The 27016-nt window shown below is 42.2% G+C and overlaps 2 protein-coding genes across 2 annotated transcripts in view; both read left to right on the forward strand.

Moving 5' to 3' along the window:
• Positions 1 to 22084, forward strand: part of LOC308073689 (SH3 domain-binding protein 4) — an 81477-nt gene extending 59393 nt beyond the window's left edge. Inside the window, exons 4-5 of the mRNA XM_080412757.1 lie at positions 20581 to 20769; positions 21612 to 22084. Of these exons, the coding sequence (XP_080268883.1) occupies positions 20581 to 20769; positions 21612 to 21839 (417 nt within the window). The 3' untranslated portion in view covers positions 21840 to 22084. The remainder of the gene's footprint in view (positions 1 to 20580; positions 20770 to 21611) is intronic.
• LOC308073693 (uncharacterized protein) overlaps positions 1951 to 27016 on the forward strand; it is a 285484-nt gene continuing 260418 nt past the window's right edge. The window contains exon 1 of the mRNA XM_080412764.1: positions 1951 to 1961. The gene's annotated coding sequence lies outside the window, so the exon portion shown is untranslated. The remainder of the gene's footprint in view (positions 1962 to 27016) is intronic.

Here is a 27016-nt window from a genome sequence, read left to right on the forward strand (position 1 = left end):
CCAGAGGCACATACCACGGCGATGTGGACGACGTGTATATCTTAGACTTGAGTCCCGCTTTGAAGACCTTATGCAAGCTAGCGGTCATTGAGTACGGTCTGGAGCAGTCGGGACTTCCACACAACATCAGGTGGGAACTGGCAGGCATGACTACCAAGCAACAGCGAGCCCGCCAGAGGAAGCGAGCCCGTTTAAAGGAAAAACGAAACCAAAAGAAACAGCGAGCCCAGGCGACCCAAGAGATGAATGGTTAGGACGCTTCCCACATGGGCTCCAATGCCTGACCATCTGCTGCATGTCACTCCCCTGCTCTCTGTCCATGTTTCCCTTATATGAGATCAGTGTAGAGCTGCAAAAAAAGATGGGGAAGAAGGTGGTCGGTTAATGTGTGCTGGTTGTCAAGTAATCCGGCACGGCATCTTCCCCTGTCTTATCGAGACTCCATTGTGTCATTCGGACTAAATTGAATGCAGTGCGGATTGTGTAAGTTTACTGTCAGGTCATCGGTATACAGAAGTCAATTATGGATAACTCCAGGTAATGGGTCTAATTGTGTAGATGGAGAGGTACAGTATAGCCTATACATTACACTAGTAGGCTAGGTTCCGATTCCCAACCATAAACAATGCTAAAGTTTCTAACTAAACGTATGCTTTAATGTTAAAACCGCAGAGGATGTGAGCTGTTAATTGCTGGTGGAAATACACTATAGATGCATTTATCATAAAAGAAAGGTCATAACTCTCATGGTTTAGTGAAAACGTTGAAGTCATTTAGTAGGACTAATAAAAGCTCCGAGAGACAAACTCGTGTTTATGTTCTGTGTATCAAATGTAAAAGTGAATAGAGGGGAACCCTCAAATTAAAAACAGTAAAGGCACAACTTCTCTCTAAAAAGTTACTAATATGTTTTGAATGTTAGCTGTCAAAAACCAGTGGGTCTACTATAAACAAGCTCTGTTCTGACTTTTCCTCTTCCCACATGCAAGGTGCATTAATGGTTCAGGTGTCTACTGAAGGCTACAGGCATACTGCATGTCTTCCTCTTGCCTTGTAACTTTATTTGCCACTGCTGCTCAGTAGTAATGTTAAAGTAATACTCATTTAGATTATCTTTTATTTTAAGTATTTGGATTGGTCAAACTTACTTTTTTTTCTTTAATCCCTGTTTCCTAAAGAATAGTAATCAAATTGAATCGTGAGGTCAGAGGTTTACACCACTAGACGTCCAGCAAATGCAAGAAACAGACACGTCCGTTTCTTGTTCAGGTCAGTGGATGTACGACTGCTGTCTCTTCACTTTTGTGTATGTTGATAGTCTTTGATCGTACACCGTGTAGACTGGCCTTTACTTGTGAGATCGTTGCCTTTGGACACTGACCTTATTTTGACACTACTTTCAGTTGGATTACTTGTTTTTTGTTGTCGATTTATTTTTTAGCTTTTTTGTTAGATCCTTTGAGTGTTTGATAACTGGGCTTTTTGGGGGTTTAAACTTGACTGTAACCTTTTCTTTTGAACTGAGTTGTCTCTGTACGAGAACCTCTTTGTTCACAGATGGTTGTGTGTCTCAGCAGGTCAGTGCTAAAGGATCATGTTTGTTTCCAGACCCTGACAATTGTTATAGTTTGCATAGAAAACAATGCACATAATATAATGCATGTATTGTGAGCACCCGTCAGTATGTCATTATATCTACAAGAGGGGGCTGATTTAATTATTTGACGTCATATAGCCTAGCCCTATAAGTTTCCCTTACATTTTTTGTTTAAAGGAAAGGGAGTCATCCACACTACAAGAACCTCTACTGGCTTAAGACTATATCCTGCCATGACCTTTTGTCCTGAGTATCTATTTAGAATGTTCCTCATGTCTACACGAGCAAAGACTGCTGCTCCACTCCTCCCGTTAGTAAAGAAAAAAGGGCAACCAGAGTTAGCAACTTTCAAACTGACATCCCTGTTTTGGGCTCGTCATTATAGGTGAAAATGATTTTTAAAAATTGCTAAAATAGCATAGTATCTACAAGCCACACGACACCATCATTATGACAAAACAATCAAATATGGCTGAGGATAACGGGTTATGATTCAGCAAAGGATCTGTAGGTTCCATAAATTATTTTGGTGCTTTTTTTTGTGTGTGTAAATTTGTATTAATTGTACTTTTTGAAACAAGTTTCAAAGCAATCACATAATCTCCCTCACACAGACCCTCGTTCTGATCATCGTTTGAATAATTTCCAGCGAGATCAGTCAGGCTTGATAAGGGGCATGGGAGTTATTATGACATCCTATTTCTGGGGGGATGACTTTGAAAGCTGCAGACTGAGAGGGCCTCTGGGGTGATTAATGTGTGATTAGAGCTCTGCGCTTTGTCATTTCTTCTTAACACAGCTCTCTTCTATTTTTTCCCTCACCGCCACATTCCCCCCAGGGCTTCTTCTTCCGCAGCCCTATGCCCCCTCCCCCCCCCGCAGATTGTTCCTGACAATCTACAGAGTAGCGTCGCTATTTTGGGAATGTCATAATGGGGGCGAATATGCGCACATTTGTCTAAAATAGCCGATCTACAAGCTCACGATTGTTCCACAGACAGTGGTTGCCCTGATCACTCAATCCGACCTGATGTCATTTTTTTTTGGTCTTAACCCGATTTTGACAAGTCCTACCGATTACAGATGTTTTGACCGATATTTTTTGAAGAAGTGAAACATTTTCAAATACATTTGAAAAGCATAGATTTGATACGTTTCTATTGAGAACCTTTGACGTGTCACGGTTTGAGTCAGGGCAGGATGCACGACCCAAATGTAGGAGAGACGGAGGCTGAACAGATCGGTTCAAAGTATTTATTAACTAAAAGAACAGGAATACAAACTAACGGCACTCAACTCAAGATACTACAATACTACAAAATAAAGGTACACAAAAGCAGGGCAACAACAGAGTAACAAATAACAAGACTAGATACAGAACAACAGAACAAAGGCCTAATAACTCCAAGACCTTAAAAGGGCAGTCAAGGATACAGAACACTCCTAATAAGTCCAAGACCTTATAAGGGCAGTCAAAGGCTAAATAATAAAGTCAAAGTCCCAAGGAGCGAGGAGCGGACCGTGACATAACGTATAGCCACTCAACAAAATAAGTACAAAATAAACACAAATAACCTGTGGTTAATTAAAGTTAATGTGTGGGCCAAGTACAGAGCCCTGGGGGACCCCCGTCAACCAAGTACATAGGGTTTAAATGGCTAACTCGCTGGGTGTGTCAAAGTGCTGACAGTGCAACATATCTCTCTTTCCTCCCCAGAGATTCAGCTTGTTTGTGTACGTTGTGCTGATTTTTTCTCTCACACTGCTGGTTCCTATAGAACAAGTGATTCGAGACCCGAAAAATCTATTCGGTCCAATCCCCGGGAACCAAACTACATGAAGTAAACACTTAAGCCGTAGTCAGTAGTGAAAATAGCCGCTCTATAAGCTCACAATGCATCGCAATGCGACGGGTTGTGAGCTTGTAGATCTGCTATTTTCACTATTTTCTTCAGTTTTTTTATTTATGGAACGTTTCGATTATTTCAGGAATTGTTCAGAAATATGTTTTTGTTTCTGAATTTATTTCTTTGTTTTTCTTTCAAATAATTGTAGGAAACGTAAAAAAAATAAGGTATATTTAGTGATGTCTCGCGCGCACACGCACACGCACACGCACACACACACACACACACACACACACACACACACACACACACACACACACACACACACACACACACACACACACACACACACACGCACGCACGCACGCACACACGCACACACGCAGCTATATAGCAGGAGGCAAGGGAGACACATGCCCAGGCATTTAAACTGTAGCTATACGTATTATCTTCCAAGTGAGGTGCATTTTCCTTTTACTCTCAAAATGTATGTGTTGACTGGGGAAATACTTCTCCCATAGATTCACGTTTATCCCCCTTTTCATGCAGTGACTGGTATTGAAGGCAGAGGGTTCATGCAGAGGGCTGAGTGTGGATGACAGTAGTATCCTATAATGTCATAACGTCTCTATACAGCCCTATGTTCTGCTTCCAGGGGGTTTGACCGGGGGGAGGGGATGGGGGGCAGACATGGCGTTGTTGACTAGGTTATAGAAACCCACCAATGGAGAGCGAGGGCAGAACCCCCCCTCCCCTAGAGAAAGCAGGTTAACCCATTAAGACCAGGAAAGCATCTGTGTCATTTTAGATTCTAACCACTTTTAACCATTATCTTATACTTTGGGCTATTAAAAAATAGCAGATCTACAAGCTCGTAGCGCGGCACCGAGTGCCGCACAACGAGCTTGTAAATCTGCTATTTTATTTGTTTTTTAATCGTGAAAATGTGTGCAAATCTTTGAATGTATGTGTTTTTTAAACTCAAATCTTTACTTCTGGGGGATTCTATTTGTCTTCTAAATCCTAACTATGCTATGATATCAGTGGTTCTCAAACGTTTTTCATGTCAAGGACCCCCATAATGATATGTATTTGTCCGCGGACCCCCCCCCATCTCAAAATATTTTGTTCCTGGGACCCCCAGAAGCAAAGATTTGAGTTTTATATATTCAAAGATTTGCACACATTTCCAAAAAAATTGCAGATCTACAAGCTTGTAGTGTGGCACTCGCTATGAGCTTGTAGATTGCTATTTTTGGAATTGCCAAAGAAATCTAAAGTGACACAGATGCGTTCCCGGCCTTGATGGGTTAAGAGGAAAGAAATTGCCAAAGCCCAAAGGTTTGATTGAGATATAGTGTAAGTGAGGCAGATGGGAATGGAGCCAGGCAGGGCGAACCGAGACGGGAAACGATGATGGGTCTGAGAAATAATAGGAGAGAAATTGAAGCCGGGGGTGGAGGGCAAAGCCATGTATTTTTCTTAGCGAGGTGTTTATGACAACAAAAGCATATTTTGTTTCCCACTCACATTTGAGATTGATGTTCTCAGGGTGCTTATCGTGTTGAGGTGAGAAAGGGGTTTCGGCTGAGAACGTCTCCACCTGTGCAAACTTAGACACACGTTTGATCCCATGCCAGATCCGATACAGATTTTGGAGAGTCCTAGATTGCCGATTTTAACAATCTTTTGACTGATATTTTGTAAAAAGAAAAAAAGGGAAAAATCTTAATCAATTTGAAAAACATTTAATTTAAAAGAAAAAAAATATATATAGAAATAAACACAAATAACTTCTTGATAATACAAAAAAATTAACGCATAAATTGAACTTTATTGTTCCCAGTGCCCCTATTCCGGGGGTGAGCATTCAACGAAAGTAGCAGATCTACAAGTTCACAATGTGTTGGGCAACGCGATGCATTGTGAGCTCGTAGATAAGCTATTTTTGGTGAAGAGATTTTGTGTAGAGGGAAATAATAGAGATCTTAGTATTCTTAGTATCAGGTCCTGGGAGAGCCTGGTCAACAAAGCATATAAGCCCTTTTCCAAAACAATTCTAAAACAGATAATTTAAAAGCTTATAACATGTCACAACACGACATGTTGTGAGCTTCTATGGTATCATTTTGCTATTTTTTGAAAATGTTCCCCAATCGGGAACGTGGAACACCATTCAAAGTAAAAGGGCGACAGAAAAGAACAGGGAACTACATTGAGTTCAATGGAGAAATGGTGACATGTTCTATTCCAGTGGTTCTCAACCAGTGGTCCGGGGACCACCAATGGTCCTTGAGGGGGTTCCAGGTGGTCCCCAGCTAAATGATGGTGAGTTGGTAACCAAATGGACCCTTATAGATCTTTAACTCTTGAGAGTGTAAAATGAAACCGGTCCATTTGGTTTCATTTTACGCTCTCAAGAGTTAAAGTATTGTTAAACATCTGCATTACTTAATTAAATAATTGTTCTTTTGATCAACGTTTGCCTGTTATCTCTCCTATGGTACCAACATCGATACAGCATGGAATTGTGGACAAAATTGTACCCAACGATAACAAAATATTCGAAGTCTTGGGTCTGAGAGTCTAAATCTCATCAAACGGTGGTCCGTGGCTCAAATACCGAATAAATAATGGACCTTGATATGAAAAGGGTTGAAAAACACTGTTCTATTCGGTTCCTCAAGCTATATAATGACCTGCCCAAAATGGGGAGGCAGGACACATCGGCTGCACAATTGCAGATACCGAAGCGATGTCGTAAAAAAAAAAAGTTAAACAATGCCCGGCGTATCGGCTACACTGATATGTGTGTGACTCGGCTCTATTCTGATCTGCCTAGCACCCCCGTCCCGTCCCGTCCCGTCCCGTCCCGTCCCGTCCCGTCCCGCATCAGCCTGAACTCCAAAGGAGTGAATGTAACTCCTGCCTCTGCAGGAGTTACATTCACTTTTTGACAAGAGGATGATTTATACAGTAGGGGGGACGATGCTGGGTTTCACCGCGCTGATTGCTGAGCTGGTGAAACAATCGCTCTGGCATTTAACTAAGCCATGTGGGCATTCATACGCACACGCACACACACACACACACACACACACACACACACACACACACACACACACACACACACACACACACACACACACACACACACACACACACTTTCATAACCTCATCCATAATACCCAGCTGACATTTTAGAAAAACAGCGCAGCATATAATTTCTCCTGTGTGTGGCCGCAAGCTGTTGTAAAATGCACTAATTATGCCCAGTCTCTGTTCTGTCTCACATAACCGTCTCTTCGCACAACTACTATTATTAGCTAAGACATTGTGCTATAGTTACCAACCAGGCCCGTCATTCAGCGTGCGATAAATAGGCTACTTTAAAATAAAGCAGGAGTCAAACAATTCACCTCGTCTTGAACGTTGTATGACTTTAAAGGATATTTAACTTTCAAACATGTTTAGCGTCATTTTAACGTTTACTAGGCTTTTGTGTTTCACCCCTGAAAGTGTAATGTATATTTGACATTCATTTTATCATTTCATCCCTTCTATATAAACTCATTGTAACTTCAAACTCCATTTTAACCATGTTAGACTCATTGAAAACATCTCCCTGGGGCTGTTTTTTCAATTACCTTTTTCATTTATTTGTAAAAATGTGTTTGGAAAATGAAAAAAGTTATGGAAAATAAAAGCACAGACCCCTCCCTCACACATTAGAAGGACAATATCAGTCACCAGAACCAAGGATGTGTGTTTTCAATTGCACATCCTTGCACACAAAAAAGCCATGGTAGACAGTTAAAATGACCCCAGACATGTTAGAACGTGAAACATCCCTCTAAGCCTTCAAGGCACATCAGAATAAGACGGACTAAAGTGCACTCTCAACTTTGCCCCATCTACCTTTGCAATGAACACATGAACGCAAAGAAAATGTGAAGTGAATTAGCGGACAACTCACTCCCATTACAAGATGCTTTCATCAAACGCTGTGCGCTTTCCTATCTTGTGTCATATCGTCTCTGTCGGGTGGAAACCTCATATGTCCAAAACTGTAAACTTTTCAGGATTCAAATTAAAAAGTAGCAAAAGTAGCAGATCTACATGCAAGCTCGCTTGTAGATCTGCTACTTTTGATGCTTTTGTGTGACGCTGTTGTATGATCAAGTAGGGCGTTAATTTAGGAAACAAGAAATGATGACGCAGTCATATTAATACCAGGTTGCTCTCTCCAGCGTCCCCGCACGGAACCAAATGGACCCGTGGTCCACCGAATATTATTTTCCACCACTGACCGCACGGAGTACTGCATGACTAGGGGGCGAAGCAGGGGGCGTGTCTACTGAGACCGGGGAGGAAACACACGTTCGCGGCGAGCACCACACAGTTTTTTTTTTAATAGTTTGTTTGGTTGCGACGACCACACTGTTTTTTTTTCTTTCTGGGCTATGATCCCATAGCATGGGAGGACGGCCGTCGTTCAGAGTATGGAGAAGTCTCAGGGAAGTCTCCCCATTGGCTTAAAGGATTGAAGGACAGCCAATGATGAAAAGGTCGCTAGAAAGTGTTTAGAAAGTGTTTAGTAGTTGATCAGTCTCTTCCTAGACCAGGCTACAAGCAACCTGGTAAAAACACAATAAGTTAGAATATGGAGATAAGAGGTTTCTGCCCGACAACAACGATATAGGGCTACAGTGTGTGGCTCTACTTTGTTGCCATTTGATATGAAAACCTGCCGCCATGTCTACCTGGGGCACGTTGCACCACCTGAATACAATCAGACACACAACAGCAGGAGGTGAAAAGTTGCCTCGAGTCTCTAAAGAGTGTCAACCCGACATTCACCATTGAGGATAGGGCCCTAATGAAGACAATTTGTCTAAAAGTTGCATCCCCGCCTCGAGTGGCTGCCAGACTCTCGCCCAGCAGCAGCCTCCGCAGTTCACTGCAGAGAGGGAGGTTCACGCTATAGATTACACAAGCAATTAACCCATTAAGACCGGGAACGCTGCATCTGTGTCATTTTAAGATTTCTTTGGCTATTAAAAAACAAGACCAGGAGACCTGGTTCTCACCCAGACTTCAGAGATTTTTTTTTGGCTGGGGCCGGAGGACAAAGTGACAGACTTTTTTTTGGCTGGGGCCGGAGGACAAAGTGACCATGCCCATGTATGGACGAAACAGGTACAAAGCCTCATGTAAGCCCGACCCCTTGGGTCTGGCAATAACAGATCTACAAGCTCATAGCGCGGCACTCAGTATTTTTGAAAAATCGTGAACATTTGTGCAAATATTTGAATATATATATATTTTTCAAAGCAAACATTTGTAACTCAAATCTTTTCTTCTGTGGCTTCTACAAATGTCTTCTAAATCCTTTTTTTTTTTTTTACTTATGTTGCTATATATCAGTGGTTCTCAAACATTTTTCATGTCAAGGACCCCCAAAATGATGTGTTGCCCGCGGACCCCCTCATCTCAAAAAATTTTGTTTTGTTCCAGGGACCCCCAGAAGCAAAGATTTGAGTTAAAATGTATATATATTCAAAGATGTGCACAAATGTTCACGATTTTTCAAAAATAGCAGATCTACAAGCTAGTGCCGTGCTATATGAGCTTGTAGATCTGCTATTTTTTAATAGTCACAGAAATCTAAAAATGACACAGATGCTTTCCCGGTCTTAATGGGTTAAGTGAAAGCTAGAGGAATTAGCTAAACACAAAGAACAAAGCTGCCAGTGGGGAGCATCACTACTAGTGCAATTATTGACTACCGTCGATCCGTTATTCAACATCCCATCCCTCTACACCGGTGCTTCTCAAAGTGCAAAGGGGGGGGTTAGTGCAGCATCAAACTCAGTTTAACCTTCATATACACCTACAAGCTTGTAGATCTGCTATTTTTTTCTGCTATTTGAGAATCGTTGAATATTGACTGAAGCAGAGGCTGTTTATAATGGAGAGGAGGAATGTCATTTCATGGTCCTATCCCTCTACACTGAAACGGAGACTGTTAATCATTAGAGCTCTAGACCCATATATCAGCCCATTTATCAACTATGTTGACTATGCATCAGTATCAGTAATTATGCAACTAGATCCTAGATTGGCTATTTTTCGAAGATATTTGTATAGAGGGAGTAGGGAATAGGTTGGTAAATAAAACGTTATTGGTGTTTATTTTTTATATGTTTAAGTTGAATGTTTTCAAATATAGACTTTAATCAATCTTTTTTTGAAATTGATTAGATCATTTTCCAATTTTGAGAAAATGCCAGTCAAAACATCGGTAAACCGGGCTCGGCATCGAACCCAAAAATCTGACATGGGTTGGGCTCTATTTATAAGAGGCATGGCGCTTTCAGGATTGTATTAAATGTGGCAGCCGATGCTCTACATGGGTGAGAACAGAACATTGCTATATTTGGTTCTTGGGACAGAACAGTCCCTTTTATGTCTCCGACAGCTACAGCCGTGGCCTGGAGGCATTTTATTTCCTGATTGTCCATCCACCCGTCCATCGGTATGTCCGTACGTCCGTCCGTATGCACGTCCATCCCAGCCTTCTGAGCGCGATGTCTCAGGAACGCCTTGAGGGAATTTTCATGACGTTTGGCACAAATAACAGACACTTTTACAGTGGACTTGGCACACAACCCTTGATGCGGTATTTCTAGTTTGATCAGTTTTTGTTCATTTGCCTCTGGGACATTTTCAGCATTTTAACCCAGAACGCAGGTTCACTTTTGGAACAAACTTTGTAGTCTATATCAACAGGTCTCTCTATATGTGGAGCAGCCAGACGTTATATAGCTGGAGGTGAGACAGGATGTGATCTCCTTCATTTTCAGCAGGGATTTCCTGCCACTGTTGTCCGGAGAGAGGAAAGGAAACAGGTGCTTTGTCGACGGCCTTATCTTTGTGACAGGGGGTCTCCTCCAACCCCCCGCCCCCCCCCTCCACCCCCCACACCCCCGCCGACACAACACACAACATCCCGCAAAGAGACCAGAAGCAGCCGCTCACGTATACAAACCCCCCCCAACACCCCCCCCCCCTCCTGACATTGTGTATTATCTCTGTCAGTCTTGATCGGCCATCCCCCGATATCCACCGTGTTTATAATAGGCGTACTAATCCATACATGATGTACTACAAGTGCAAAATATAAAGTGCCTACACCCTCAAGCCACAGCTGTTACCCATCTAACCGGGGCTGCTTGTGTTATGAAATATAGTGTTTTAATCCCATCTGCGCCTGAATGTCAGTGTGTGTGTGTGCGTGTGCGTGTGCGTGTGCGTGTGCGTGCGTGTGCGCGCGTGTGTGTGTGTGTGTGTGTGTAGTGGTGCTGTGCAGCAGCAAAAAGCGCTAGCAGCATTACACTTTGGAGAAATGCAGAAACACAGTGAGCATTGAGTTAGTTGACTACTATGATTTAGTAATTGATTTTAATCGATTCATTGCTGCACCTCTAATTTGTACTATGGAGTATATAGTAGGAGCCATTAACTACTTAAACCCTCTAGATCTAGACTTGGTAAACTGCATGGGCCTGAGTTGGCTCTGTACTTGGGACGAATTTCTTTCCATTCTACGACAAATCTCTTCGCCAAAATAGCCGATCTACAAGCTCACAACGTGTCGACCAAGACCGTGACTGACTGACGGAGAGAATATAAATCGCAGAAAAAAACGAAAAGAATAAAAATTAAATCTCTGCCAGTCTTGTCCGAGGCTAGCACCCCCTCCCCCTCCTCTCCCCCAACGACGTGAATAATAATATCCACTACTGTATATCCAGGCAAAAAACAACAACAACAAAACAAAAGTGATTAGTGGGAGATCTGTGTGCTGCTATGAGGTTGTTCTGCCGGAGCCGACACAAAGCTGCCCACAGGGGTGGGGGTAGTGGGTGGAGGGAGGACTAGGGAGAGAGAGAGGGGTGGGGGGTGATGAATTTAATCTGGCAGCGGTTCAACATTCCTGGATAACAGTTAGTCGGGGGTGGGGGGGGGGGGCTGACTGCCTGTGCCTATCTCACGTCTCAATGGCAGTGCAACGCTCAGGGCTTGGCATCCCACCCCCTCGCCTCCCCTTCACCCCTCCTCGCTCCCTCCATCTCCCCCATATCCTGTCATTCTCTGCATTCTTCTGCGCCGTGGAACCTTCATGGCTTCCAAAATCTGAGCTTTTTTTTTTTAAATGTGACCGACCGCCAGTGGTGTAAAGTAACTAAGTACATTTACTCAAGTACTGTACTTAAGTACAATGTTAAGGTACTTTTACTTTACTGGAGTATTTCCAATTGTCTATACTTTTACTTCTACTCCACTACATCTCAGAGGCAAATATTGTACTTTTACTCCACTACAATTATTTGAAAACTTTAGTTACTAGTTACTTTGCAGATATAAATGATTACATTATAAAACATACATTAAGCACTTTAGCCCTATTTTATACCTAGGCTATTTGAAAATAGCCGATCTACAAGCTCACAAAATCAAAAATGTGGAATGCCCTACCAAAAGGAGTAAAGGAGTGTAAAACCCTACTCACTTTCAAAACTGCCCTAAAGATACACCTTCAGGAGGCTGCAATTCGAAAATGGCCCCTGTCTAAGTCTTAACCTACCCCTCCCTACCCCCCCCCCCTCCTTCATTTTCCTCTTTTGTATATATATTCTTTTTTTTCTCTCGTCATACCAGTAACCTGAAAGCTGATTGTATGACATTCTGTATAGTAGTGTGTATATCTGCCTGCCTCTTATATTTCATCATGATTTGTGTGCATGGGGTTCTCATCTTAAACAAGCGTAATGCTTAATGAGGGTTTCCAGTTTAGTAGACCTTGTATTGTGAATTTGTACTTCCATGTACTGTTATGTACTGTCATGTACTATTCTCATGTCTTTCTAAATAAACTACATCAATCAATCAATCAAACAACGTGTCGCATCGCGACACGTTGTGAGCTTGTAGATCTGCTATTTTCAAAAATGTTAGTACTTTTACTTTTAGTACTTTAAGTACATTTTGATGCCAATACTTTTGGACTTTTACTTGTAACAGAGTATTTTTATATTGCGGTATTGGTACTTTTACTTAACTCATTGACTGCCAGAGTTAAAACCTCGTTCATAGCAGCCCTTGCCAGCGATTTTCGTGTTTTTTTGTTTCGTTATTTTGTTATTTAATTCACATCTAGAAAGTCTACCTTGACACTTGAATCGTTTTGATCGTTCCACCACCAGAGAGCAGCACATACCAAGCTTGATCGCCTCTCGATCACACTCGCCCCCTCCCAGACCCACTCACACAGTGAAACACATGAACCGGAAGTGAAATGTCTCAGATTCTGTTATCGGCGAAAATTACTTTGTGAGACACAACGGGGATGACTGTTCGTCACCCAGACCATAGATTATAGGAGGGGAGGTCTCCGATCGCTTTTCATAGCGTGTGAAAAACCGTTTGTTTCCCTATTATGGTCGAAAATGACTGGGGGGAAAATGTAAAACCGAAAACGGAACCCAAGTCATGGAACCGGATGCAGTGGTGGTTGAAGTAAGTGGAACCCGAAACTTAGCCTGATTCATAACAGAATAGCGTGATCAGAGCATAAAGATCAATAAAGACGTTAGATCGCATTAATGCGATCCTGGCGGCCAAGCGCGCTATTTATTAGATCGCGTTAATGCGATAATGGCGGCCAATGAGTTAAGTAAAGAATTTGAGTACTTTTTCCACCACTGCCGACGACCGCCCCTGTGTGTGACTGACTGTGTCGGGTCTGCAAGTCAAGGCATCCATGATCATGCATGAGCGTGTGACTGACTGACTGACTGACTGGCCATGCGTGGTGCGCTGCTTATAGAGAGGGTTCAAGGAAGGTATGGAGTTTTAGAGACAGAGTTTGTTGAGTTAGGAGTCTATAGGGCGGTGGTTCTCGACCTTTTAAGGCCGCGACCCCCATAATAATCATATTTGAACTGGGAACCCTCTCACCCTGACAAGCACTTGGAATGTAGGAGTTGAGGCATTACATTTAGGTTGACTCGGTTCCACAGATAAATATTACGAAAATAGCCGATCTACGAGCTTGTAGATCGGCTATTTTCACAATTGCTGCCTCTTTCTTATATCATTTGACAATTTGGCGGATGTTTGACCAGTTTTTATAATATAGTTTGTTGCAGTAATGATCTTTTTATTTTCTTAATCTTTTTTATGTTTTATTAAAAAGGTGTAAAAGTCCTTAAATTGTCACTTCACTGTCATCTGGGGACCCACCCGCCCCCCAAATCCTGTCCCACAGGTTGAGAGCCACCGGTCTAGAGCATTGGTGGTGCCGAGGCACACTGGTGACTTGCCCTGGGACAAGTCCAGGTGTTACCGTGGGATTTTGTGACAAACGCACATTTTTATTGCAACACACACGACTATACTGTGTGCGTGTGCGTGTGTGTGTGTGTGTGTGTGTGTGTGTGTGTGTGTGTGTGTGTGTGTGTGTGTGTGTGTGTGTGTGTGTGTGTGTGTGTGTGTGTGCGCGCGTAGACTAGGTGCGTGTGTGCGTCCTTCTGCGTTTGCATGCGTGTGCCTTATTTGCTTTTTGCAAATATAATCTTTTATTTTTTTCCTCTCATCTTTCGTGCCTCGTCCAGTGATTGGCTGGCGGTGCCTGGGGGCAGACTGTGTCTTGTCCAGTGATTGGCTGGCGGTGCCAGGGGACAGACTGTGTGTATTTCCACTGCGTCTGCTCTTTCCACAAATAACCGACTGTCTTCCGAGAGTGGCTGGAGAGACAGAGCAGCTCCTTTACAACACTGGCTGTCAACCTTTTTCATGTCAAAATGATATGTATTTGGCTGCGGCCCTCCTCAAAAATATGTTGTGCCAGGGATTTTTTTTAAATAGCCAAAGTATAAGATATGGTTAAAGTGGTTAAAATTATTGTGAAGCTATATTAACAAATTTTACTGGGGACCCCCTGGTGTCCCGTCCCCCATGTTTGGGCCAATGCTCTCCCAGAATAGGGATCCTACTAGGGTTCAAAGTGGTTAAAAAACACAAGAAAGGGTATATTAATGGCATGGCTTCACTGTGCAATGTGTAGGTATGGATAAGAAGATAGTACAGAAGGTGTGCACACTATAGCGCTCTGTTTCCAAGACAATTAACACAATATGTTTAATTATGATGTTTTGGTATGATCATATCAACTTTTTCTTTAACCAAGTGCTTAAACCTTAAAGGAGTAGTTCACCCCAAAAAATACTTATTTTCTATCAATTACACACCCCATGAAGACTTGAATTCATGGATATTTGTTGTATTTGTCGCATTCCTAAGCCAATAATGTGATGACCGGTGGAAAGATGCTAATGTCTCCGGTAGGAGACTCAAAGTTGACACTTTGAGTTTCCTACCGGAGACTACGCCGGTCCTCAAATTATTGGCTTAGGAATGCCACAAAAAACGAAACGATCTCCATGAGGTGTGTAATTGATAGGAAAAAAAGGCATTTTGGGGGTGAACTATCCCTTTAAACCGCTGCTTCGATGCATAGTAGTGAGCTTGGAGATACTTCGGTGCTTGACACCGGCGTGCGAGTAAGTATAAATCATCCTTTAGGAGTTTGTTTGCTATGAGAGAATGTTGGACTGACATGTTTGGACTGTATGGAATCCAAATGACTGAGGGCTTAAATCCATGTGTGTTAATGTGCTAACATGAGCCTGGAAGCATGAGATGAGTTGTGATCTGCATTGCAGTGACAGCCGGGTAGTGATATGCCAACGTGAGCTCAGAATCAGAATCCATCAACTTTGTTGTCACCAGTGGTGGTAGCTAAGACAATTTTGAGGTACTTTTACTTTACTGGAGTATTTCCAATTGTCTATACTTTTACTTCTACTCCACTACATCTCAGAGGCAAATATTGTACTTTTACTCGACTACAATTATTTGAAAACTTTAGTTACTTTTCAGATTATTATAAAACATACAATAACCACTTTGGCCGTGTTTTATACATAGGCTAATTGAAAATAGCCGATCTACAAGCTCGCAACGAGTCGCATCGCAACGCGTTGTGAGCTTGTAGATCTGCTATTTTCAAACATTTTAGTACTTTTACTTGTGGTTCTTTAAGTACATTTTTATACCAGTACTTTTGTACTTTTACTCAAGTAAATTTTGAATTCTGGACTTTTAATTGTAACAGAGTATTTCTACATTGCAGTATTGATACTTTTACTTAAGTGAAACATTTGAGTACTTTTTCCCACCACTGACAGTTACAGGAGGAGTTAGGAGAGGGAAAGAGAGAATAGAGCAGAAAGGAACACAGCAACAAGTCAAATCCAGGAAAGCACACAGTCAAATCAAATACACAAAGTCCAATAATACATAAGGTGCATGATTAATACATTAGCAATAGGTGGCACTATGGGAGGCAGAAGTGCTTCTCGTGCTGGATGGAAAACACATAGCCAGCATATAAAAATAGAATTAAATGATTTCTTTCACCGTTTTCCTTTGGACTACAGTGACATGCATATATTTTTTAACAATGCCTATCACCAATGATGAGCTAAAGATGCTAACGTGAGCTGGAAATGTTCCTCAGCTGGGACTTTTCTGCCATAGCAGCGTCAGCTGATCTGTCATTGGTCCACCTTTGTGGGGACTGTGATTGGTGTAGCACATACGGACCATATATCACTGTCGGGCAGAAACTAGTGGTGGGAAAAAAACGTTCATTTCAGTGAACGAACGATTTCGTTCACGTTCACGGCCATGATTTGTTCAAATGATTTGTTCAAATGATTTGTTCAAATGATTTGTTCAAATGATTTGTTCAAATGATTCGTTCACATTCTCGTTCAGTAGCGCTATTTTCTAGTGAAAAACACCATCGCAGGAGCGTTTTTTTTACGTCGCGCGTACTGCCCGACCTCCTGTCCTGTGTACAGGGGGCGGGACGGGGGGCATGCACGATAGCGTGAACATAACAGTTTCAGAAAGTGAACGAGCTCGTTCACGTTCACGGCAAAGAACTAGTTCTTTTGAACTATTCAATCATGAACGACACATCACTAGCAGAAATATCTCCATATTCTAACTTTTTGTGTTTTTTTCCCGTAAATGAACGCCCTGCTTCATCTTACTACAGCGTCACACAAAAGCATCGAAAGTAGCAGATTCGCAAGCTCGAAACTTCTGCTATTTTTGAGGCTTTTGAATTTGAATCCTGAAAAGTAACAGTTTTGGACGTATGAGGTTTCTATCCGTCAGAGATGATATTGCTGCTGTCGGGCAGAAACCTTATATCTCCATATTTCTACTTTTTAATGTTTTTTGGTAAATCATTGGCCTAGTTCACCATACAAGAGTGTCGTACAAAAGCTTGTAGATCGGCTATTTTCACTACTCATTTTTGTTTGTTATTAAATAATAATGAAAAAGGAACGGTTTTGGACATAATACAAGGTTTCCACGAGACAGGGAAGGTTATCATATATACTGATGTTGTGATGATGACAGCCGGTCTACAAGCTCACAATGGGATGTGGCATGTTGTGAGCTTGTAGATCTGTTGTTCTCGGTGAAGATATTTGGTGTAGAGGGGGAAAAAAGAGCTGGAAAAAAGAGAGGACCAAAGAGCGGCTCAAGTAGTAGTTTACCAAGCAGTGTTGCCATGTCTGCTTATTATAAGCGACTTTGGGCTTTTTTTTCCTGTATAGTTGCTTGTAAATATAGGTAGTTGTGTGTTGCGTTTTTTTGGGCTTGTTTCTAAAGTGTATTTGCTTATTTGGGCTTGTTTCATGTTGTTTAAACCAGTGGTTCTCAAACATTTTCATGTCAAGCAAGGACTGAATATGAATTTGTCCACCCCACCCCCCCCCCCCCCCCCCATCTAAAAATATTTTGTACCAGGGAGCCCCAACAAATATTCAAAATGTGTCCTTTCTTCCCAAGATTTCTTTGAAAATAGCAGATCTACAAGCAGATCTGAGCTTGTACATCGGCCGTTTTGAAATAGCCACTGCATAGTTTAAAGTGCTCATGTGGCCTAGTCGCTTCTATTGCGTCTTTTCATGGACCTGGTTGCTTATTTCTCTCGCAAAGTCTGGCAACATTGTTACCAAGTACCGTATAGAGGGTTTGGGTAAATGAAATTCTTTATTACACAAAGGCCTCTTATTTCCGTGCTCGCTCATACCGCTCCAGTGTCTTGCCATACCTTTTCATTAGTTAAGATAGGATAAACATTGATTGATCCACATGGGGAAATATAGGTATCGCAGCAGCCTTGGCTGTAATCGAATTAAACACAGAAGAGAATAACTGTCAAACCAAGATAGATAAGAATAAAGATAAAATAAATGGTCCATGTTGTTAGTCACGTAGTAGTGCCCCCCTTTTCCTTCAGTTTAGAGCATTGATTCTCAAAGTGGGGTCCGGGGACCCCCAGGGGTCCTTGGGGGGGTCCCCACCTAAATAATATTGCGTTACAGTAATTTCAAACACTTTATTCATATACTTTACACTCATAGTGTGTCACTTTGTGCCGCACTATGAGCTTGTAGATCTTTTTTTTTTTATCGTGAAAATCTTTTAATACAGGGTTAGGTATAGGGTTATTTCTTTGTTTTAAGCAAACATTTTTAACTCAAATCTTCGATTCTGGGGGTTATTTTTGAGAAGGGGGTCCACCGCCAAATACATATAACTTTGGGGGTCCTTGACATTTTTTTTGAGAACCACTGGTTTAGAGAGCAAACTGCAGGCTGACTGTACTGTAGAAGGAATGCCATGTTCTCATTATACATTTGAATAAAGCACAAATCCCGGCTTTACTTGGCAGGGGGCACTTGGTTGGGACAGCAGGGGGGCAAAGAATCAGAGGGCATGAAAAAAAAGAAGTATTATTAACAAGTCTGTACAGTGGCCAACAGACCCCAACATGCTAGTAATAGACAACACAAGAAACTTAAAACTATATATATGCCCCAATCTGACAACAGATACAACTAGGTCAAGTACGTTATTCTGGCCTCCTGGTGGCGCTATAATAGGCCAATGTGAAAAGGGTGCCAACCGTGCCATTTATTCTTGCATTGACACTGCATTCATGATTTGAGGCATTTTGTTCCAAAAATATGTTTTGCTAAATTAGACCTGCTGGTGGCGCTACAACAGGCCAATGTGAAAAGGGTGGCATTTCTTCCTCGGCCTAGTGGGAATGTGCGTGTGAAATTTCACGGAAATCGCAAGCTGCAGTATACTTTGAGGCTTTTTGTTCAAAACGGACCAATCCTGCAAACTTTGGAAGCCAACCTTAGGCAATGAGGATGGAATATGGGAAATCGGACAGATCCGTGTTGATCACATGACTATAGAGATACTGTGTACCGATTTGCATGACGTTTGGATAAAATTTGTAGGAGTAATACAAAAAAATGGGTTTTGCACAAATCGCCCTCCTGGTGGCGCTATAACAGGCCCACGAAAGATTTGGGGCAGAGGTTCTGAATTGGCATCCAGGGAGTGTGTGTGCACAGTTTCGGAGCGACCGGGCCAACGGTGCCGGAGATTAGCTGGTGACAGACGGACGGACGGACACACGGACGGACAGGGGGTAAAACATACTCTCTCGCCATGCCTTCGGCCTGGCGGAGACAATGATGGTATTTAACAAACACACTGGTGCAGCATGAGTTTGCTCAGCTTGCTTGTGTTTTGCACATTTTGCAATCTGACAACAGAAACACAGTATTTAGAAACATTTTCTGTACGGATCAATTTTTTTTTTTTTGTTTGCATCTATCGACAGGCTTTGATACGTTCTTGGTTCGGATCTATAGATACGACTTTTTAACAACTTCCAGCTAACCTTCATTGATTTGTTTCTGCAGCATCCCTGCCTCGAGCACGGCCTCTCTGAATGCAACCCAGAGGATGTTTTTTGGTGACCCTAGTGCTCAATAATCATGTGCACAGTTTAGATGTATCTCATACGCACAGAATTATACCCACACAATAAAGTAAAATAAACTACACACTTCTGTATCAGCTAAAACTTTGTCGGGACAGGAAATGAACTTTGAAAGCCTCCTTTTTGCCTCAGGTTTGCTTACCATGCTACTTCTGCTCTTAGTCTCTGTAGACGGCCCGTACTGAACTATTAATCCTTGTTCTCCGTCTTACCTTCCTGGCCTCTGCTCTTTTCACTCAATTCTCATCTCTTCCTTGTTCTTTCTTTCTTTAACCACTTACTTTGTTATCCGTGGTCCGCCAGGGGTCTATACTTGTAGTGGTGGAAAAAGGTGGAAAAAGTACTCAAATGTTTATATGTATATGTTTATGTTTAAATGATCAATACTGCAATGTGGAAATACTGTGTTACAAAAAAAAGTCAGGAATTAAAAATGTACTTGAGTAAAAGTACAAAAGTATTAGTATCAAAATGTACTTCAAGTACCAAAAGTAGAAAGTACTCATTATAAAGAATGTCCCATTTCACAAGTTTTGAAATTGAAAATAACCGATCTACAAGCTTGTAGATTGGCTATTTTCAAATGGCCAAAATGTATATAGGGCCAATATATATTATTACAAAACATACATTGCCCACTTCAGGGCAATGTATGTTTTGTAATAATAATCAAAATCTGTAGTGGAGTAGAAGTAAAAGTATAGCAAATTAGAAATACTCCAGTAAAGTAGAAATTCCTCTGAAGTGTACAGTACTTTGCTGAAAATAATGTGTTGCGATGCGGCGCATTATGAGCTTGTAAGTAGTTAGTAAGCCTTGCCGAGCCATGAGGCCCACAGGGCAGGAGCCTATGTATGTCCTGTTTCTGTAGCGTGAGGCAGCTGGACATGATGCTAGTATATCACAGGGATTTACCCCCAATTCAACCCTTGATGCTGAGTGCCAAGCAGGGAGGCATTGGGTCCCATTTTTATAGTCTTGGGTATGACCTCGCAGTCTCAGGGCAGACACTCAAATTGGAGTGGTTTATTTCTTATAGTACATTGTGTCCAGACACTACTTGTTCTTTCCTTGTACCAGACTAAGCTCTCTCTCTCCTTCTCCTCTCTCCCTCCCAGGCTCTGTTAAAGATGGACTGCCAGGGTCTGGTGGCCAGGCTGGTAATGGACTTTGTGCTGCTGACCACGGCCGTGGAGGTGGCCGGCCGCTGGAGGGAGCTGGCCGAGAGGCTGGCCAAAGTGTCCCGGCAGCAGATGGACGCGTACGAAGCGCCGCACAGGGACAAGAACGGAGTGGTGGACAGTGAGGTGAGTCTGGATGAACAGTAGACGCATTGTTACCTTCATCTGTGGAGTACAGTGGCTGCACAGGGATTAGTCCTGCAAAAAAACAAGGACATTATACTGTATACACACACACAAATACATATAAAACTAGAAGAATGTGTTCTTCGGTGACAGGTCTCGGTCAGGGCAGATCACATGACTAGACATAATGTGTACCGATTTGCCTTATGTTTGGACAAAATCTGTAGGAGATATATCAAATTTTTCTTTTTGCAAAAATCTGCCTCCTGGTGGCATAACAGGCCGATGTGAAAAGATTTGGGCAGAGGTTCTGCTCTGGCATTCAGGGAGTGTGTGTGCACTGTTTCACTCGATCGGTCCAACTGTGCCGGAGATTAGTTGTTCACGGACGGACGGACGGACGGACGGACGGATGGACTAGCCAAGCTGACATGATGTTCTGATCAAACATATTCCAAACAAAGACAGACTTTATTTGTTTGGCCTGGGCAGGCCTTGCCGAACCGAACAAAGTCCTCAGTGGACAAAACTATGTTATACTCACTACGGCTCATCTCTGAGTTCTCACTGTTGGACCCCGCCTAGCAACAGCCAGCACTGTGTACAGGCTATTTTAACTTTTTACATGTTTTGAAACATTTCACCTATGATTAACTTTTCACCAATTATTATTCAATTATCTTATTAAATGATCGATTATCTTTTAGAACCGATTAAATTGATTAGTCTGAATAAATCGTCACACCCCTAGTGTCATCCAACTCGTATCCTAATCACCCCCCCCCCCCCTCCCTCTCTCTCTCTCTCTCTCTCTCTCTCTCTCTCTCTCTCCCCCCATGCAGGCCATGTGGAAGCCCGCCTACGACTTCCTGGTGACGTGGGCGGCGCAGATCGGCGACAGCTACCGAGACGTGATCCAGGAGCTGCACATGGGCCTGGACAAGATGAAGAGCCCCATCACCAAGCGCTGGAAGCACCTGACGGGCACGCTCATCCTGGTCAACTGTCTGGACGCGCTCCGCAGCTCCGCCTTCAGCCCCGCCCCTCAGGACGAGTCCTGCGCCATCTGAAGAGGCATGCCCGACCAATCAGACACTTAATACCCGTAGCTCCTCCCTCCCTCCCTCCCTCCCCCCTGCTAGGTTTCACTATAGGCTACGCTAGCCTCTACAGAGTGCTACAGGGATGAGGTCTTTATTCGTAGGGCAACCCAGAATGTTATATATCATCGTCTCTGTCGGGTGGAAGCCTTGTATGTCCAAATCCGTTTGTTTTTTAGTATTATTTTTAAAAATGATTTAAAGTAGTGAACAAAGCAGATCTACAAGTTCACAATGCGACACGCTGTGAACTTGTAGATCTGCTATGTTCACTACTTTTTGACACGCTTGTATGATGAAGTAGGGCATTCATTTACGAAACAAAAGTTTCCAAAAATAAATATGGAGATACAAGGTTTCTGTCCGACGTCAACAAGATAATATCCCACTGCAGATTTCCATTTTTTATTTTATTTTTCTATGTGGATTCGGATACATTGCGACCCAATGACGTGTAATATGGTTTTCAGTCAAGAGCTGAAATATGCCACGTATGAAAAGAATACGTAAATATCATGTCAGGTTTAGATCTGCCATTATTTCACAAGGATTAACGTTGTGTCTGGGTAGCTGAGTCTGTATGGCTTTTGCCTTTGGACCACAAGTTCATGGGTTTGAATCCCAGGCGCCGGAAATCACTGTAAATACTGGTAGGTGTGGCGCTCCACCTCCCAGGGGGTCTAGCTCATTGCAACAGAGATAGACTCGGCTGTCGGCTGATACCGACGATAATGACGCCTATTTTCGGCAAAGACATTTGGTGTTGAGGCGAAAAAAAGAACGGACCAAGTAAATAGCCGACACCGGTCAAGTTTATACCCCACACACACACACACACACACACACACACACACACACACACACACACACACACACACACACACACACACACACACACACACACACACACACACACACACACACACACACACACACACACGGTTTAAGTGCCTAAACTTACACAGATCGTCCAATCGACACCCCAGGAGAGGCTGGGCCAACACTGACAGAGTGAAGACCAGTTTATACTGGGCTTTGCTGCATGACGGTGTCGCATTGCGAACATGGCCGATCTACAAGCCCACGATGTGGGGCGGACGCGACACGTCGTAGGCTTGTAGATAGGCTGCACTCGCCATGCAACACTTTTGTAAAACCAAGCATAAATGAGGCATATGCGTGTGTATGGAGTATGAAGGCTAATTTTCTGCTCTGTAGTGCAACGGTGTTCACTTGCCAAAAAGAAAGAACAGATCTACAAGCTAATGTAGCGCCCGAGGTGCATGGGCTTCGGATGTCCTTATCCTCATAGACACACAAACCCAAGAACCTAATATTCTTTGAAGCGTCCCAACAGCTTCTCCGTTCATGCTGTTTCACACACACCAGACACAGACAGTGGTGGAAAAAGTAGTCACATGTTTTACTTGAGTAAAAGTATCAATACCGCAATGTAAAAATACTCTGTTACAAGTAAAAGGCCTGTGTTCAAAATATTACTTGAGTAAAAGCACAAAAGTATTGGCATCAAAATATACTTCAAGTACCAAAAGTAAAAGTACTAAAATGTTTGAAAATAGCCGATCTACAAGCTCACAACGCGTCGCGATGCGATGTGTTGTGAGCTTGTAGATCGACTATTTTCAAGTAACCTATGTATAACATAGGGCAAAAGTGGGCTAAACATAATTCATATGTGCAAAGTAACTAAAGTTTTCAAATAATTGTAGTGGAGTAAAAGTACAATCTTTTCCTCAGAGATGTAGTGGAGTAGAAGTAAAAGTATTGAAAATTGCAATACTCCACTAAACGAAAAAATACATCAAAATTGTACTTAAGTATAGTACTTGAGTAAATGTACTTAGTCACTTTACACCACTGGACACAGAGCACAACAACCCTTCAATATGCCTGCATCCTCCTCCAGGCGTTCACTAATCCAATTCAATGCCTAAACACCATCGTGAAATGAGCACACCTGACCTTGTGACCTCAACTTAAAGGGGAAATCCACCCATTTTCAATATTTAACTATGTCATTAATATAGCATAAAGGAGTTGTGTGGAAATAAGAAAAAATTAAAAAAAAAATTAACATTGCAAAAAAATTTAACATTGCAAAAAAATTAACATTGCAAATTACACCATGATGAGTCATCACAGTGTAATTTGCAATGTTAATTTTTTTGCAATGTTAAATTCTTTTGCAATGTTAATTTTTTTTTTAATTTTTTCTTATTTCCACACAACTCCTTTATGCTATATTAATGACATAGTTAAATATTGAAAATGGGTGGATTTCCCCTTTAACCACTTGAACCCTACCATCCCTATTCTGGGAAGAACGTTTGCCAAAAATAGCCGATCTACAAGCTCACAACACGTCGTGCTGTGATGCGTTGCAAGCTTGTAGATCAGCTATTTTTTGAAGTGATCTGGTGTAGAGGGAAAAAAGAGCTGTTTTATACTTTTTCGCACAACGGTTTTGCTGGCCAAAAATAGCAGAGCTACAAGCTCGCAACGTGTCAAACCGACGGATTGTGAGCTTGTAGATATGCTACTTTCACTGTTGTAAGACGGGAGTATGCATTAAGCATAACCTGAACCTGAGTTGAAGGTTCAACTTCATTTGTCAGCAATACCAATTACAAAGTAAAGGGCACGTGAAATTCATTGTGCGCTAAAACCAACACAGCAGCTACAGCCTCAAGGGTTAAAGGAGAATTCCGGACAAATTAAGTGTTATCTTTGATGTCTCGTTACTCACCTAACGACTTGAAAAGTGGCGTTCTTTTTTTCCATATATTCCCCTGTCGTCATTTTTTAAACCCCCTCCGTTGTCATAATGGGAGCGCGTGGGTAAGGGAAATTCGTCTATTATAACCGACGCAAAGTTGTTTTTTTCTCTACTAGTATTCATAGTAGAGTCTCATGATAGTCAAACATGCGTTGAAACTATCTGCGAGGCTGCCGTCAATGGCGAACGATTTAACACTGGTTGCTTGTTTCCAGAATTTGGCAACACGAGTTGCCAGGTTCTGGAAGAAACAAGCATCCAGTGTTAAATCGTTCGCCATTGACGGCAGCCGCGCAGATAGTTTCAACGCATGTTTGACTATCATGAGACTCTACTATGAATACTAGAAGAGAAAAAAACAACTTTGCGTCGGTTATAATAGACGAATTTCCCTTACCCACGCGCTCCCATTATGACAACGGAGGGGGTTTAAAAAATGACGACAGGGGAATATATGGAAAAAAAGAACGCCACTTTTCAAGTCGTTAGGTGAGTAACGAGACATCAAAGATAACACTTAATTTGTCCGGAATTCTCCTTTAAGAGTCAGTGTTATATGTGATCGCCGAAAATAGCCGATCTACAAGCTCACAACACGTTACCTTCTGATGTTTTGTGAGCTTGTGCTTCGGCTATTTTATAAGGACCGCTGTTGACTTCCATTATTATAAAATGAACGTGGAATATTTACAAATCAAATATCAAATGCATGTGAAAACAAATGCAGGAAATGACTTACTTGGCCCACAGGCAGCGTTCACAAGAAAGAAAATAAATTAGCTCCGGACGCAGACACACACACACACACACACACACACACACACACAATCCAATCCAATCCACTTTATTTATAGAGCACATTTAAAACAACAGCGTTGAACCAAAGTGCTGTACACTCAGTAAACAAATAGAGGGTGCAACACATAGACACATTGCCTAACAGAAACAGCAATAACTTTCAGTCTGAATCATCGAAAGCCAGGTACAAGTGAGTTTTCAAACGTGATTTAAACACTTCAATCACGTGACACTCTAACATGGGGTGGAAGATAGTTCCACAGTTTGGGCGCTACAGCGGAAAATGATCTGTCTCCCCTGGCCTTCAGCCTTGTTTGTGAGACCTTAAGAAGTGACTGGTCAGTTAGACCTCAAGACCCTCGTACGGCGTGACTCTTACAGAGTCACGCCGTAAAAACAAACAAAAAAACACACACACTGTAGAACAAAACAGAAAAATAAAACTCTCTTTTGTTTTGTTAACTGCATAAAACCCTTATGGGAGAAAACCATTGGAAAATCTGCAGTGGGAACCCGTTGCTGTGCTTCAATTCCTGGTTTTAGGACTACAAAACTGTAGCATTCAATTTGACCACATTCACACGTCGGCCATTTTGCTCTTATACGTCATACAACCCCCGACAGGGTGGGTGGGGTTTCCTACCACCCTGTGTATGTAACACGCTGTTTCTCAATGTCTGGTCCGGAGACCACCTGGGGTCCTCCAAATAGACCCTTATGGGTCTGTAACTCTGAGAGTGTACCAAATGGAACCAAATGGACCCGTAATACACTCTCAGAGTTAAATAAACACTCAGAATTGTATGGGGGGTCCGTGGCGTAACGCATATCAAACTAAGAGGGGCGGGGTCCTTGAAATTTAAAAGGCTTGAGAGCAAAACGGCACACGTGTGAATATGGTCAATTAGAGGTATTTTACGTGTGCCTTGTCGGTCACGTTTGCTAGCATAGCATCGACGCTGCACGACAGTTAGCTTCCTCTCAAGGCCACTACTAGCTACTGTACTTTCTTGTTTTTGTATTTCTGGCTCTGCCTTCAAACCCTCAAAGACCCGGGAGGGATACCGTTTTAGTCGGGCCTGTGTCTCTCTCTCTGACTCTCTTTTCCTTCTATGGCCGCAAGCCAAAACACACAATACTGTATGTATGTAGCGCTCAAGTATTCACAGAGACTATTTTTAATAGTTCTTGTCTTGCATAGTATGTATTTTTGTACTCTAAATATGGCACAGCGATTTCTTTTTTTGTTTTTGTTTTTCTTTTGAACCCCATCGGTCGAGAACTGTGGACTGACTGCTTAAAAGAAGAAAAGAAAAAATATGTTTTTAAAGAAAAGACTCTTTTAAATGAAAATGGTTATATCCTTGTTACAGTTAGCCTTGTCTCGTGTGTCAAACCAGCTAAAAGTTACATTTCTTATTTATATACAGTATATGTTACGTTTTAGGAAGAAAATACTCTCTTTAATTGTTCAGGGTTCCTATATGTACTGTGGTCCATTTTTTCATTGTATTTCTTTCTGGTTACAACTACAGGATCATAAAATCTCAAG

Source organism: Gymnoscopelus braueri, assembly GCF_963280865.1.
Source record: "Gymnoscopelus braueri genome assembly, chromosome: 18".
Lineage (NCBI taxonomy): Eukaryota > Metazoa > Chordata > Actinopteri > Myctophiformes > Myctophidae > Gymnoscopelus > Gymnoscopelus braueri.